Source organism: Atta cephalotes, assembly GCF_000143395.1.
Source record: "Atta cephalotes unplaced genomic scaffold scaffold00056, whole genome shotgun sequence".
In the NCBI taxonomy this organism is placed as follows: Eukaryota; Metazoa; Arthropoda; class Insecta; order Hymenoptera; family Formicidae; genus Atta; species Atta cephalotes.
The window spans coordinates 998,800-1,015,629 of NW_012130120.1; the positions used below are offsets into that span (position 1 = coordinate 998,800).

The 16,830-nt window shown below is 31.6% G+C and overlaps 5 protein-coding genes across 5 annotated transcripts in view; 3 read left to right on the plus strand and 2 right to left on the minus strand.

Moving 5' to 3' along the window:
• The first annotated feature begins 3,235 nt into the window (after positions 1–3,235).
• LOC105623352 (beta-1,3-galactosyltransferase brn) lies at positions 3,236–4,621 on the plus strand. The gene has a single exon (XM_012204748.1). It carries the CDS (start codon positions 3,236–3,238, stop codon positions 4,619–4,621), a length of 1,386 nt encoding a protein of 461 aa, XP_012060138.1.
• A 562-nt stretch (positions 4,622–5,183) lies between these two features.
• Positions 5,184–6,083, minus strand: LOC105623354 (Sjoegren syndrome nuclear autoantigen 1 homolog). The gene is made up of 3 exons (XM_012204749.1): positions 6,002–6,083; positions 5,533–5,732; positions 5,184–5,451 (listed from the first exon to the last, which is right to left on the minus strand). The coding sequence occupies exons 1-3, from the start codon at positions 6,081–6,083 to the stop codon at positions 5,350–5,352; spliced, it is 384 nt and encodes a 127-aa protein (XP_012060139.1). The 3' UTR covers positions 5,184–5,349.
• Positions 6,084–9,414: 3,331 nt separating this feature from the next.
• On the plus strand, positions 9,415–10,948 carry LOC105623355. Its single transcript, XM_012204750.1, has 4 exons — positions 9,415–9,549; positions 9,833–10,047; positions 10,131–10,406; positions 10,681–10,948. The coding sequence occupies exons 1-4, from the start codon at positions 9,415–9,417 to the stop codon at positions 10,946–10,948; spliced, it is 894 nt and encodes a 297-aa protein (XP_012060140.1).
• Positions 10,949–11,433: 485 nt separating this feature from the next.
• LOC105623388 (transmembrane protein 223) lies at positions 11,434–12,938 on the minus strand. Its single transcript, XM_012204781.1, has 4 exons — positions 12,787–12,938; positions 12,072–12,397; positions 11,754–11,896; positions 11,434–11,571 (listed from the first exon to the last, which is right to left on the minus strand). Exons 1-4 carry the CDS (start codon positions 12,936–12,938, stop codon positions 11,434–11,436), a joined length of 759 nt encoding a protein of 252 aa, XP_012060171.1.
• Positions 12,939–14,230: 1,292 nt separating this feature from the next.
• LOC105623356 (F-box/WD repeat-containing protein 5) overlaps positions 14,231–16,830 on the plus strand; it is a 4,005-nt gene continuing 1,405 nt past the window's right edge. The window contains exons 1-5 of the mRNA XM_012204751.1: positions 14,231–14,540; positions 15,108–15,265; positions 15,348–15,525; positions 15,685–15,877; positions 15,996–16,223. Of these exons, the coding sequence (XP_012060141.1) occupies positions 14,231–14,540; positions 15,108–15,265; positions 15,348–15,525; positions 15,685–15,877; positions 15,996–16,223 (1,067 nt within the window). The remainder of the gene's footprint in view (positions 14,541–15,107; positions 15,266–15,347; positions 15,526–15,684; positions 15,878–15,995; positions 16,224–16,830) is intronic.

Genomic DNA, 16,830 nt, shown 5'->3' on the forward strand with positions numbered 1-16,830 from the left:
GTGTGTGTGTGTGTGTGTGTGTGTGTGTGTGTGTGCGCGCGCGCGCGCGCGCGCGCGCGTGTGTGTGTGTGTGTGTGTGAGTGACTCGATATTAAAATTTATAGATTATTATATTTATAGATTATTTAAGTTAGGTGGAAACAGAGAAAGTATAAACATTTTTTTAATTAATCCATTCCATTTAAGAGGTCCATTTTTAATTTGGAACACAGTTTTCGTATTTTAGACGGATACAAATGGAGCATCTTCGAATATTCCGTAATCTTATCTGATGATTATTTGTATCCTTCCAAATAATTACGTACCTGTAATATGCGTAATACCAAAAATAATAGTTTCCTTTTTTATAATTTATCATTTTCCCTGTATTTATAACGACTGGAGAAAACGCATCGAAATTTTATTATTTCTGTCGATCTGTCAATGAAGTTAATTCGAGAATTAAATTTATATTATGAACTCTAAAATCTTCTTACATACTTCTTATGAATCTTTGATTCACAAGATACTGTATTCTGTCGAATATATCGATAAATAATTTCGACGTTATATCAGTTAAAATATTAAGAGAGATTAAAATTAATCGTTCGATTAAATAAACATTATCCGTGATGGATAAATTCTTGTGAAATTTGCCATTTCGTTTGAATTTTGTACTTCTAGAAGCCGTGTCAAAAAATTTGATGAATTTAAAGAATTCGGTTGTCCTAAAAAGAACTGTATAAGTGGTTATCGAATAAGCGATACATAGCGATAAAGTGATACAACTGCGAGAAATAATCAGATCATTGCAGCCAAGTTTCCATCGCATCGGTTTTGAGACAGCGTGATTATTGTTAATGTTATTACAAGAGTTATAGATAATAACAAATTTGTTTATTTTCACGAAAAATGTAACATATATATGTTGTCTGTAACAGACTACGGATTCCCGACCAGGACTCGATACGTTCCAAAAAAGGAGATATAAAAAATAAAAAGGATGTTCTCCATTGAATTTAATGATTAATTGAAAAAGTTATGAATTTTAAAAATAGCAGAACTGATATTCGGTAAACAAGTTTTCCTCGTTCAATTGTGCAGAAAGAATCAGCCGGAAGCTCTAATGAAAGCGACGATTGACGTTAACGAGCAGCGAGACGAGGAACAATGAACATGAAATCTCGATAGAGATTAATAATCGTGGTGTCAAATTATCGGGATCGGAGTCGAAAGGCGTCGAGTGGATGCTTATCCATAGCGAGATGCAATCGATGGTGGCCAACGCCGAAGGAGAATGTCCCCACAACGCGACGTTGGTGGTTAATCTTTCGAGCGGAAAACATTGTCAGAGACATTTCTCTCACCCGATCGCGTTTCCGCTCGGTCGATCAATAAAGACCCACCGGCGAACGGATCCAAGACGAGGAACGATAAGGAGTTAATTGCTGTTTTCCCACGGAAACAAAACGGATTCACAATTTATTCAACATAAAAAATGAAAGCAGAGAATAAAATCTTCTTCCTGCAAATTTTTGTGCGAACAAGATTTATTTCGACGGGAAAAGACGACCCTTTTCGAACGATCGTGCTGAATTTGTTGAAAGGATAGAAATGCCGAGAAATAAAGCGGCTTATAAAGACAATACGAGAAGAAGACATTGTTATAGGACGAGCAACCAAAAAAGAGGAAAAAAAAGAATGCAACGGAAAAATTCAAGAATCCCAGACGATTCAAACGAATTCTAACGCTTTTATAAAATAAAAAAGATCCTTAAAAAAGGATCTACTAATTAATATTAGTCTAACGAAATAGAATAAATTTAACGACATAGATGCTAATATCTTTTGAAAGTCCTTGGAGGATCTTTTTAGCCAGGTTGCAAAGCCTTAAAAAATTTAAAAATGTGTATGAATAATCCATAATAAATTAACAATAATAATTCACATGTTATGTACGTACACTTGATATCAAATTCGCAATTCAATTCTCCTATATATGTATATTAAAATTATAACATTATAACATTATATTTCTCATATTTCTGATATCATATTATATATTAATCTCAAGTAGATTGAATATATGTTGCGCATAAAGATTTGAAACAATCAAAGTGTGAATGAAGATATAAATTAATATTATTAGAATGTTATATAAAGATTGCTAATACAATGATTATCAACTCATTTTTTTTTTACAAGTTGTATTCCAACATAGAATTGCTAATTAGTAACCAAATAAACTCAAACCAAAATAAAACGCAGACTGTGCATCCTTCCGAATCATTGAGTTTATTCACAAATTCGGCAAATGAATAAGCGTATGATGGACAATAAACACGATAGGATCAATCTACTTTAAGGCGTCAAAAAAATTACTAGCTAAATTTGACAAATTATATTGATTAAAATAAATCTATTACAATACAATAAATAAGCAAATAAATGTGCAAAATGTCGCTATATTCTAAATTGATACAAAATAATTGAACATTAATATAAATTAAACATAATTTTTTCCTTCCTCTCAAATTAAATATATTTATTTTAATTATATTTTTTAAATAGAATATATTTTAAATGAATAGAATATATTTTAATTATATTTTAAATATAATTTGAAAAATATCAAAATATCACATTGCAAAACATATAAGAATTTTTTTCTCTCTAATTGTAAGAAGAAATAAATATAAAACTAGCTTAAGAGCTAGCTATAAGCTATAACAGATAAAATTTTTTCAAGTCGCAGTTATTGACTTATTCACTTTTGTCATGTCCATTGCACAGTGCTCGTGATCGGACTTTTAGTTGGAGCAAATTTCCTGCAGAGGCACCACAAATCACTCCGTTTCTGGATGCACTCGTAATATTTCCTGAAAGAAATCGGTTAGATGGCGTTCAAGAAAAAAAATAAAGAAAAAGCTGTATCTTCTCACGCATATATATTTTGAAAATAAACACCTTACATATGAAAGATATCTATACATTCACCTGTATTATCTGAATGAGAAATGATTGTCGATAATTCGTAAGTTGTCACTTTAATTTGAACTGTATGCACAGGCTTTCGTCATTAATTAAATGAATGGGCTAATTAAAGACATTATTTTTTGATAATTGAAAAAAAAACTTATGTGATAACATGCGTAAAATAAAAAATAACTGATTAAACATGGAAATTTTTATTGTAGGGAGATCTTGAGGAAGAGAAAATTTGCACGGATTATTAAGCAGAAATTTGGCTGACAAAATGTGCTGTTATTTGTTAGAATATTACTTATTCCATCTTTATTTTCAAAGAGGTCGTCGTGCTATATCAAGAGTCAAATTAGCATATGTGCTTTGTGGCTTTGGCATGATAGCACTACTAGAATTTTTTGGAGCATTTGTGCACATATTTGAGGTCACGTACGATGAAAACTTTGTATATCCATACGAAGGCAATGTACATGAATTTGTGAATGCTTTGCGACGTAATGAAAAACCTCAAGTCGAACCTATAAATGAGTATAGATATGCTTTTATCTTAAAACAGCCACAAAAATGTAAGGAAAATGCAGACGATACGCTTCGACTTGTATATATAGTAAAATCAGCTATAGAAAATTTTGATAGAAGAACCGCTATACGAAATTCGTGGGGAATCGAAAAGAGATTCTTTGATGTGCCAACGAGAACTATTTTTATGGTGGGTATGCATCCGGATGACCAAGAAGTTGAGGCCAAACTAAAGCTAGAGGCAGGGATTTACAAAGATATCGTGCAGGCAGATTTTATAGATTCGTACTATAATAATACTATAAAAACAATGATGAGTTTCAAATGGTTAGTAAAGTATTGTCCCAATTCAAAGTTTTACATGTTCGTCGATGATGATATGTATGTATCTGTAAAAAATGTAGCGACATTTATTAGAAATCCAACTAATTATCCATTTTACTTAATGGAATCCAGAAAAGTGTACAGTGCACACAAAAAAAGAGAAATCAAACAGTCGGATTTAATGGATTATAATGATATCAATTTTAATAATAAAAGTGCAACATATGACTTAAAAATTAAAACGTTTTTTACGGAAGATTCAACTATTCATGAATCTACAAATAACAATAGTTGGAAAAATATGCATGAGAAACAAGAATTCAAGGTCAATAATAGAAAAGTAGAAAATGAACATTTGCTTAGATTTTTTAACAAGTCTATGTTAAATAGAATAAAACGACAGCTTTTCGATTTTGAGCTGCCAGATGATATTAGACTGTTTGCAGGATTCGTATTTATGCGATCTGCGCCACATCGGCATAAATTTTCTAAATGGTACGTCACATTAAAAGAATATCCGTATCATTTATGGCCACCATATGTTACAGCCGGTGCATACATTTTGTCTAAAGAAGCTCTAATGGATTTGTACTACACCAGTTTTTACACCAAGCATTTCAGATTTGATGACATCTTTCTAGGTTTAATAGCTAAAAAAGCTGATATAGTACCATTTCATTGCGAAGAGTTTCACTTTTATAAGAAAGCTTATACAAAACATAGTTATACATATGTTATAACATCTCATGGATATGAAGATCCAAACGAACTCTTACAAATTTGGAACGAACAGAAAGCTCTTGGAAACGCTTAAATTTATATAAATGATGCAAAAAAATTTTGCAATATGTATTATATAATTTTAGAGATGATTTCCATTTAAGAATGGAGAAATATCACGATAGCATATATTGACGAAAATATCATTATAATTGATATATATCAAGTATCAATATATGTACATATGAAGAAAGATGGAATATACAAAGTAAAATAACAATTATGTGATAACATTCAACTTATTGTAAAGAATATTCTGTACTCTTTCTAGAATAGATTTCATTCTACATTAGTCTTCATATATATATATACATATATATCCCCTGATAAAAAATCAAATTTATCAAATTTTTAGTATACATATTAAAGCATATTTAAATGAAACAGAATAATGCTAATTGTACTTATAATTGTTACAATGAATTATTTAGTACTTATTCATTGCTCTATTTTATAAATAGGATTATTGTTCAAAAATTATTTTATTTTATTACACACACAGACTGATTAATATTATTTTTCTAAAATAATCAAATGCATAATAAAATAATTAACATATATATGTAACTTGTACAGTTAATAAATTGTGCAGAGGCTATAAAAAACTTGTATATTTTAAAAATCAATATATTTACAATTTTGTACTTTATTAATTAACAGCTATGTCTTTGTGATAATTTTTTCCATTGATAATTTAATAAATACATTTTCTAGATATATGGTCCCGCACAATTTTTTTGTCAAGTTCTATTTTATATTTTATTATCGGTACTGCTTATCAATATTGGCTTTACCTAAAGTTTGATCCAGACTCACAGCTTCTTTTTTGATCATGTTTAGCAATAATTGGGAACTCTCTAGAATCTATAATAAAACAAATATAACACTTAAAAAAATGCGAGATTAACATTTAATTTAGAATAGATCACTCAACAATAATATTACCTTTACATATGCTGCCTCAGTGTCAGCAATAGTTCTATCGTATTCGTTTCTGACCGTGATTCTTTTTGCTAAGCTATCGTTCAGTTGCGTAAGTTTACATGACATCTTCTCGATTTCGCGTTGCAAATTGTTCTTCTCTTCTTCCTGGGATTCTATCTGAGATTGAAGTTCGAATCGTCTTACCTTCATCTCTTCTAAACCTAGGAAAATAAATTTTTTTTTGTACTTGTTGAATGCAACAAGATAATACCGTTATTGGAAATATCAAGTTATAATATCGCAGAATAAAGTAATTTATGATCGTCAATATGATGTTTGAATGACAATTTCTTTTTCGGAATTAAGATACCTTTAATATTGGGATTGTGTAGCAAAAGAATATTTGTTTCAGGTATCTAAAATCGGATCAAATTTAAAGCTCAAACTTGTAAATAATGTCAAACAAGAATTTTTAGGTTAAATGAGTTACATTTGACAAGCTCCTGATTATATGTTTGCAAAGCAGCTCCGTGTTGAGACATCGTGAACCCTCCATTCACAGAAAACTTCATATAAGGCGTATATATTTAAACGCGGACAATGTCAGGCGGAACTATCGAGAACGACCGTTGTTTACCAATAACCACCAATAACGCAGAAATTTGGAACATTCGAATGGACAACTGCTTCGGTTTTGGCGCGCGATTTCCGCTTTACGCATGCGTATCAGGAGTTATAAAAATACGAAGATTTCTCGTTCTTTTGCCGCATTATGATCTATATTTTATATATAAAAATCTGTAGATTGTACAAAATTGAATCTATAGGAAAGACGATGATTTTTTTTTAATTCATAAAATAGTCATTTTTTTGTAGCCGAGCTCTAAAATTCAATGCGATAAATGGAACAGGATAATTGAGGATAATTGAGGAAGGATTAATCCTTTGCAATTCTTCTTCTTTCGAATTTTTGGGAAAGATAATGCGATTCATGATCAACGAAATCGATATGGCGCCTACTGTAACGGAATTCATTTTGCAGATTCTGAATAGCCGAGATCAAGGCTCGGATTAACACTGGACTAGCTGCTTTCAAAACCAGTTTTCTTTTTCAGAGCTGAAGCTATATTGCATAACTACGTCTGATCGTAAAATTACTTTCGGGGCTGTGGAATATGTATTCTTGTAGATATCAGAATTATTATCATCTTGAAGATACCGCAAATCTTTATCCTTTTCTAAACAAAAAATTAATCTGTACGAAAACAAATGTAAAATATGCGATTACAACGTTCTGTTGTAATCGCATATTTTACATTTTTAATTTAACCAATAATTTATATATAGAATTATACTCTAATCCATCAGACGTATAAATATATGTTTATATTTGTATCATTTATATTTTACAAAAAGAAAAAATGCAATGAAAGCTCCATGTTTCATTTTCATTTATTGAACTGAAATGCGTTCTTTGCGTCATTTGCATTTTACATTTCACGCATTTGGACGTTTGTATTTTTGGATAACGATAATGTAACTTTTCTCTAAAATGGAAACATAAAAAGCGGACACTTTTCAAATTTCTGCCTTAGGAAAAAGCAAAAGGTTACTTAATTACAAATCTTGAAATAGAATCAGATAGACATATTTCTTGGAGACAATCGCGACCTAATTTCCGTTAATTTATTTCGCGTAGAGGAGGAGGGACGTGTTGCGTCGGATGGAGACGATCGCGGGCGGTGAGGACTAGTTAGCGCGCACACCTGAGCTCACCTTTTAAAGGCGTCAGACGGAAGCGTGTCGCGGTGGAAAAGCGCACGCCACGATAAACGTGCCTTTCGCTCGCCGCGCGGTCGCGGGACGCCCGTCGACCGTCGACGTGCATCGACCGTTCCAGCGATTTGCAGCGATTCCGATCGCGACTGCCGCGAGACAGGCGAAATCGCCGATCGCGTTGCTTCGGGACCGGGACGTATATTGTATGTCGCGTCTCGAGTTTCGCGAATCCGCGCCAACGCCACCAGAATCATCGCGAGTGCTTTTCGACTGAGTGCAGGGACGATCGATTTCGAGGAGGAAGAAAAAGAAGGAGAGAAATATCAAAGGCAACGAATATTATACTCGCGTGATCGATATGTCACGGCGATCCAGGCACGTCTGCACGTTCGATCAGCGCGTCATCACGAGGAGAGAAATCACCTGCGGGTAAGGATCAATATGGGGAAACGTAATCTTTCAAGTGAATGGCAAGATACTCGGGCAAGATCATCTCGAGGGCTCAGCATTTCGAGAGCGGCCCTACTGAACGATCTCGGTCCGCACTAAAAGATTTGACGCGATCGAGCGCGTGTGCACTGTGCGTCCTTGCGATCCCTCGTGATCTTGGTCCCGCGCTTTGCTCCGACATTTCTTCATTGACGTTTCCACCTCTCTTTTCTTTGTTTTTCGGGAATTTATATCATGGGATAATGATGCGCGCACAAGTCGCATGGATCTACGGCGCCTGCGCGTGTCGCAATCCGCTGCTTCGCACGCATGCTTCTCCTGCGTGCATTATTTAAAAATTGCGATTAACGCGAGAAAAACATAAAGCAGGAATTTAATAACCGGTTGGCTGATGAGAGTGAACGTATTTTAGAGGGCGAATGACATTAATCATCGATACTGTCTGCCATACACTTTCCTATAAAGAAAATTAATGAATTCGAAGAATATTAATTAACGAATTCTAAAAAAATCGAATTTTTAGATCTGTGTCACGGAAGTTTGCCGTTCAACTTCAGAGAATGATAATTTCTCATCGTCTATTTTAATTAAATATTTATTTGTTATCTTATATCGCAAGGCTATTATATTGTAATTATGTCGAAGTGATTTCCCAAAATTTGATATCATCATTGCAATTATGAAATATTTTGTTTTTAGAATGTAATTAATTGCAGAAATATTTTTTTATATTAGAGATCAAAGACCGCAGATATTCATAGTCTATTCTTGTATTTAAGACTATCTTAATTAATTAATTAAGTAATGTCTCAAGATACTAATTGATTCTATGATGATATCTTAAGACAGTCTTAAATACATAAGAATCGATTTGTAAATATTCCAGCCAAAAAAATGTCACGATGCGCTAAACACATATGCACCTTTAATAAAGTAATTGTAATTGTGACAGATAGGATAATTTGTAAAACGAATAAGAAACTATCTTGAAAGAATCGCGAGAAAATGATGATCAACGAGAGGCAAAGAGTTATGCGCATTATGTATTGATCGAAGATGTTGCACATACATGTCCTTGCCAAGTGACATCATCGTACTAAATAAGGATTTGCCCAATGCGATGAACGCGTCGTGGGCATCACTACCTACAGTCGCAAGACAATCCCATAATGATGCACCGTTTTGCAATCTTTATGCGCAGGCAGCACTTAAAAGAACGCCACACCTTAATATAAAACGCTAAATTTATATTCAATCACGAAGGATTATCTATATAATTAGATAAAAATACATCCCAAAGCCGTTACTAAATAAAACTAAAAACGGAGATATATGAAGCAAAAAGAAGAATGTCTGTTCCTTTTAGCGACGTAAAGCATTTTTGTTGCAGGTTGACAGTGTAAATGATGCGTATGACACACAATTTTCTTTTAAAATATGCAATATATTTTAAGTAAGAATGGAAACGGATACGTTGCATCCGTGCAGAGTAAGCATAGCCATTTCATTTGCTTTTTTTTGAAAAAAAAAGTAACGACTGTAACAATTCTGATAACAATTCTGATCGATTTGTCGATAAACTGATATTTATTTCTGTTTTAGATGAGCTAAAGAAGCTTTATTAATTATTTGTCTTTGACACTCCTTGTGCAAGTCGATGACTGATACTTCAAAATGCATACTTCGAAATATGCTGGATATCACATTAACGGAAATCGTGATTACATTACAGATGGTGAAGAGAGCCATAGAGCTCCTTCGGACCGTACCGTGTCTGAATATATCGTTGCTAACGAGCATACCACTATGGTAATTCATTTTATACTCATGATGGCAAAAACATTCTTTTAGTTTAAAGCGTATTTTATTCTACATATTAGGTGTAGTAAAAAGAAATCCATTATTTCAATTTCATGCAAAAATAATGGATTTCTTTTTACTACACCTAATATATTAGTGTACACAATAGAATGCAAAGAACGACCTTCTTATATATATATATATATATATATATATATATATAACGTATATTTAAATTATAATTTTTTAATTATTTTAATTAATATTTTTCTCAAACTCTCTTCTTTTATAGGTAAAACCTACAAGAAAAAATCCCATGGACAAGTACGATAGAGAAGAAGACAGAAGATCCAGAAGTGCGCATAACACTCGCGATTCGGTCCTGTCTGGATCTTCAAAGCATAATTTGCATCCGCTTCGCAAAAGTGCTTCGCATGGCAGTATTTGTGACAATGGTTCAGATATATATGTCACCAGTGCTGCATATAGAGCTACTTCCGACATAAGGTCGGTCAGATTTATAAACGCATAGTAGCATTCAATATCTCATAAATATATCTGTAATAGAAAATATGTGTTTTGTATTATAGTCGGGTATCACGCCGTAGTCTCGCACCAAGCTCCAGACTGGATCATAGAGCGCCTAGTCATTATAGCTACGGTTCCGGCAGGTCAGGCACTTCGACAGTAAAAACTCGTACGTCACGAAAAGGCGGTATTATCGTGGAAACTATGTCAACGCCTAATCCATTTTGCCCAAACACTAAGGGCGTCTGCTGCCTTATGTTACTTCTCAATCTTGGCTTGATTCTAGTTACTTTAGGTTTCGTTATCGTCATTCAATTTTTCCAGCCGTTAGTCGTTTGGTAAGAGTACTGTGTGATCAATTTTTATATTGCACACACGCGCGCACGATTTATAATTTATAATATATAAATATATAAAGTTTTATATAAATATATAAAGTAATTATAATTACTTCAATTATAAAAGATAAAATTGCAAAAGTTTTATATATACAATATGTATATCGATTTGTATTTCTAATAATTAATAGTAAGGAATTGAAAGCATGATGTATAGATTACACAATTGGAATGATGTATTCTATAAAATTCTATACAAAATGCATTTTTTTAGGATCTTGGGAATAGTATTTCTTGTGTTTGGATTTTTGACACTGATCGGTAGTCTCGTGTATTGCGTACATGTGTTCAAAAATGCCAGACATCCACACGATATCAATCCAGAAGATCTATACTGGACTCATTATTGGCAAGGTCGTGTTGGTTCTACAGCACCTGAAGTTTATTATAAAGCCGAAGACAAATATCAGGATGATGGCTACAGCGATCGATACAGCAAATACTCGGGAAAGTATTACGACAGGCAAAATCAAAGATATTGATTGGAAAGATCGATCATTAATTAAAGTACTAATTCACACACATTCTACCAACTCGTAAGAGATTTGGAAAAACCAATGATGAATAAAAAACTAATCTCAGTGCAATAAAATATACTTATATGTACTTGTGCATAGATATTGTACTAACATTATTTTTCCTTTTCTAGAAAATACAAATTGTCAATGTATTTTATATTTGTTATTTGTATAATACTAATATAAATCATCTGAAAAAAAAATAATTTCTTTTTCTGAAAAATAACATACGGAAATTTCAGCGTTAACTTGGCAATTCACAATTTAATGAATCGATATATTAATAACTCTAATCTTCTAATAATAGATAATTCTAAGCATATATTTATATTTTATACATAAAGCATAAATATATGATGGTAATGACATTTTTTCAATAAACATGTACAATGTATTAAGCAAAAGAACATATTCGTAATAATACTACATATATCCATAAAATTAAATAATTATCCCATTGTATGATCAAAAAGTTTTGAATTTACAAAAGTGCCACTTCTATTAACTAGGTAATAAAAAGATCTATTTTTTATTTTAAGTGGTAGATATGTTCCTCTCTCATCCTGTCTGTCTGCGATACACTTTACCTTAAAAAAAAAAAATTTCAAATGTAAGAAACATGTCAAATAAAAAAAAATTTTATTTTTTATCTTTGTATTCACACTCTAAAATTATTATATATTATTATTAATATTATGTATATAAAATTTTAATTATACATCAAATATTATAACTTTATATTTATAATTATTATATAAATGTTTCTTACCATTCCTACTGGTAAATTTAGTTTGGATTTATTCTTTTGCATATGATAAGTAATAATTGAAAGTGTTTCACCACCTTTATTTAAAATAATGTATTTGATGCTACGAGCGCACGTAGCATAAATGTAAAGACTTATAAGAGGACCTACAAAATAAATATATCAATCTCAAAAAGAATAAAATCTATATGCTCCATTTTTATGTAAAGGATTGTTTAATAAATAAGATAAAAATATGAATTTTCACATAAGTAAAATGTGAATCTCTCTTTATATATGAAATATTATTACATACATATAAATATAAAAGATGATTCTTACCTGTCACAATTGCAAAAAAAAATATGCAAAATCGAAACATGTAGTTTAGAAAATGTTCTTTCAAGTTTACATCAGCTTTGAATATATCCCAGAATGATGGAGAATAACTATAAAAAGCTAATACTGAACAACTGAATAATTGTACAACTCCAAAAATTTGCATATTTCGGAAATATCTACTCCCTTCGAATTTATATAAAATTACATTGTTCTGTACATTTGTGTTCACATCCAATTGTGACATTTGCCGACGCCGTATTAATAAATTTTGTACTAATTTGTTTGGTTTAAGGAAACTTGTTTGTCGTGTTGCTCCAGCAGATAATCTACATTTTTATTGATATCATTTTATAAGATTTTATATATAATTGTAAAATATATAGGAAATTCTATAGTTAATTTTAGCTTCCATTTGAAGTTAATATTTTTTAATGTAAAGTAATTAAATATCATTAATTTTCAAATGATCGTCAAAATAATATTGATATTTTGACATAACATTTTTGACATAACATTTTGACATAACATTTTATTTTTTGATTTTTTTCTTTCATTTCTAATTAAAAAAAAATAACAAAATAGCGAGCAAGAATATATATTTATACAAATATTCTCTTAATAATCAATGATTAAAACTTAAAAATATTTCTAAATATATATTATTCTTATATATTTTATCAAAAGTTATTTATTTATTATAATTATATTTTTTTACCTCATGCATCTCGTTAGAAACATTTTAACAGTCATTGCCGCTGAAAATATATTCTTGTCACGTATAAAATACTTTTGTGTGATTCCATGGACAGGTCGTATTTGAGTTAAAGTTTTAAGAATAATAGGATGCCTCAAAATTAGATTCAACATTTTGAAATTGTTTTCGTTCTACGTCACAAAAGGCAACTCTAGAAATTTTATAAAATTTTGCTTTTAAAATCATTTCCTACACATAACATTTTATTTTATTTACAAACATTTACATTTATTTTAATTTTGTTTTTCTTTTTATTAATAATGAGGTAATCCAAAAAATATGTATATACATATATTTTACAATTTTATATAAAAAATCGTTAATAAAAAATTACTATATTCTTACCAAGTTCTTCTACTGCAATCTGTAAAAATATAAATTTTATTTATAAATAGTCAATTCAATAGTAATAAAATTATAAATAAACTTTTTAGGCTAAAGGTTAGGAAACTTGTAGAAAAAGGTAAACAGGATCTGATCTTTATAGCTACACTATATCGTACTTTCTGCACTTAAAATAAGATAAATACAGAGTTGAAGAAAAAAAGAGAAAATGATTAAAAAATATAAAGCGTTCAATACATAGAATGACAAAGGACAATCTCAATTGTTTAATTGTGTTTCTAAGTGCAGTAAAGTATGAGTAGAATGAACAATCTTTCGTTTGTTGACGCTATATTTGCGAGCATCATTTGTCCTTATTTAACATTAGATAAACAAAGAATGAAATGATTTCGAGAACATTGCGAGTGATTGCGAATGTCAATTCGTCAAGTGGTGGAGCATGCAGTCTCTACTTTCGTTTTTTATATTTAGTCTTCTCGCTCTCTTTATCTTCAAGGCCTACTTATACATTTAGAGAGTGCAAGTAAAAGCAGGTAAAAGAAACTTATAAAAAACAGTCTAGTCTAGTGACTCTCGTAGTTCATAGTGTCGTAATCACGAAGCGAGAAAACACATTACAGACGTTATCTTTTAGAATATCAGAATATCAGGAATATTAGATCAGGAAGAGCAGATCAATCAGGATGTTCTGAAATTCATTGAAAGATAACGTGGAAATTTATCTGTTCACGGAACATACGTCGGGCACGAATGGGCACGAATTGGCACGAATACATGCCGCTTCCGAGATGCAACTCATGCAACAGCTCGTATTGTATTTTTACCGTGTGTGCAGGTATTGCGCGACGCGGACGCGAATGACGTGAATGACGCGATGCAGTTGTACTTGTTCTCGTTCGTGAACAGCCTCAGAGAGTGGCGGACTACGTGAATTCTAATCAATTCTAACCTCGGTCGAACTCGCGTATCCTTGACGTGACGACGGCACTGACGACTGACTCACGACAGTGTAGTAGCTGACAGGTATCAGCTGTTCCAGTAAATAAACCGCGCGTCGACGATGGACGATGTGGAGGATACCGCGCGAGACGACCGGCCCGGATCGTCCGATGAGGACGTGGAGGACATCAGCGAATCGGATGATGGCAGCGAGTATTCGTCGCGTAGCGAAGGTGAATCCGATGAATTCAACTGGTACGTTATGTCAGACTCGATTCTCCTGAGCATCTTCCAGTACCTGACGCCGAGGGAATTACTGACCGCGGGCGAGGTGTGCCGATCGTGGTTCAGAGTGTCGCGCGATGAGTTCCTCTGGAAGTATTTATTTTATCGTACGTACAAGATAGATCCGGACGTCGGCATTGTGCCAGGTATGTCTTGCTACTAAGTATTCGCGGCACTTTTACGCGATCGAAAATAACATTCTCCGCCGGATATTGCGTGGAGAAAATATAAATTTATACCATCTATTTTCCGAAAAGATCCATTCATACTCGGAGCAAAGTTGTTAGATTCGACCAAATCGGATAATGATTCCACACATGGCATTTATGAAGATAATAAATGTAAAAGCAATAATAATAGAATAATAAAACTAGATTTAAAAACAAAGAAATATGTGTCTAACAAAGTAAACTTTGTTTTTTAAATGAGTTAATTTAATTGTAATTCATGAATTCCTAATTATTCAGATTAGTAGCAACATTCATTTGATTGTTGCTTTTTTATAATGCTACTTTTGTCATTATATATTCTTCAATCTTGTATATTTTCAATTTTAATCTTTTGACGAATGGTGTTTCAGAAAATCTTTTTATGTACATAGAAAAATTTCATCTTATAATACTATATAAATCTATGTAATAATTAATTTTTTATTATTTTATATGCATATGTATATTTTATCAATATTCTTTATATTGATTATTCTTTCGTAGGAAAAACCTCCTGGTTGGGCGAATTCAAACGCTTGGCATATCACACTCCATTGATAGAAACCGAAGTTCTTAAAGAACATTCACATCAGGTTTTACATGTGAGCTTTTCCCATAATGGCAAAATGTTTGCAACCTGTTCAAAAGATGGATATATTCTTGTAAGCTCTTCTTTCATTTTGCAATTATTACTTTCTCTCTCTAAATATACTTATATTTATCATTCGCATTATTTTGTTTTAGGTATGGCAAAGTCAGTATCCTGTTACCATAAAATATTGGCATGATATGAAGACGTTTAGTTGGAAATATACACAATTTTCCCAGTTTAATTGTACAGATACGTTACTTCTTGTGTCTGGTGTTCATTTTGGTACACCCCATAGTACTTCGGGTGAAATAGCAGTATTCAGAGTAGCACGTAAGTGAGATTAAGATCTTATCAATAAGAAAATAAAGATTATATGAGACTAAATAAATCTTAACTAGGGGTTCAACAAGATCTTATCTGACGATATTTTGATAAAAGAAATTATCTCTATCCAATACATGCTTATATGTATTTTTTGTCTATTTGTAGCTGGATTTGATCTACAGTGTAGAGTAGTGAATAAGCCGTATGACATATTTGGTACATGGTACAGTGAACGTTACCTTTTAAGTGGAAATCTACATTGGTTGGCACATTTGGTTAGTACTAGCGTAGTTTGGCTCAATAAGGCAAACCAGGAATCAGCTAGCGAACATGTGCCCATTATGACACAACTCTTTAGGTAAAGTAACAACTCGGTATATTTTTTAATCGATCTGAATCTTTGACTTCTTATTAGAAACATAATTTTCTTAAATGGATTGTAATATTTTTTTCATGCGATTGTAATGATTTTTCAGATTCTATAATGGAAATGCTTCCTCGATTAGAGCAATTATGGTTGCAAATTGTTTAGCACCTGCTCCAGCTGAATCCACAGAACAACAGAGCCAACCATCTTCTTCAAATACAAAGGAAGAAAAAGGAAATCCACCAAGTCACAAGGATTTGTTGTCTCCTTCAGGCGAATCTAATAGCTCACAAAGTCAGGAAGAACCAATGTACTACATTTCATCATCAAGAATACAGTATGTGAAAATTTCTTTTTTTTACGCACCGTGTGATCCATTTAAATTGAAAGCCTATGTCACTTATTTTTGATGATACGAAAAAATGTTTTAGATGAAAATGAGATGGTTTCAAGGGAGAAAATATTAAGATATAAAAAACCAATATATTTAATCTTTCATGTTAATATGTGCTAAAATAAAGTATAAAATATACATTGGTTTTTTTCATATTTCTACGCAAAATAATTAGAGGAATCATATTATGTAAAAAAATTATATAATTCCATTTAAAAAAATAGAAATAATCTTCATATTTTTTTGGCATTTCCACTTAGAAAAAAAAACAACGTAATCGAAATACGTTCCTTAAATCGTTTCACTTTTATATGAAACATTTCTTCGTATCAAAAATAAGCGAAACATTCAAGGTTTTCAATTTAAGAATAGATCATCCTGCATTTTTTGTTGGATGTTAATATACATTTTTATATATATATATATATATATATATATATATATATATATATATAGTAGTAGTAGTATAATTAAGTTAAAGTTAAGGTAGGTAGTACTTAGTTTAACGTTAAGGTTAGGTAAGGTAACGGTTAGGTAGGTTAGTTAGGTT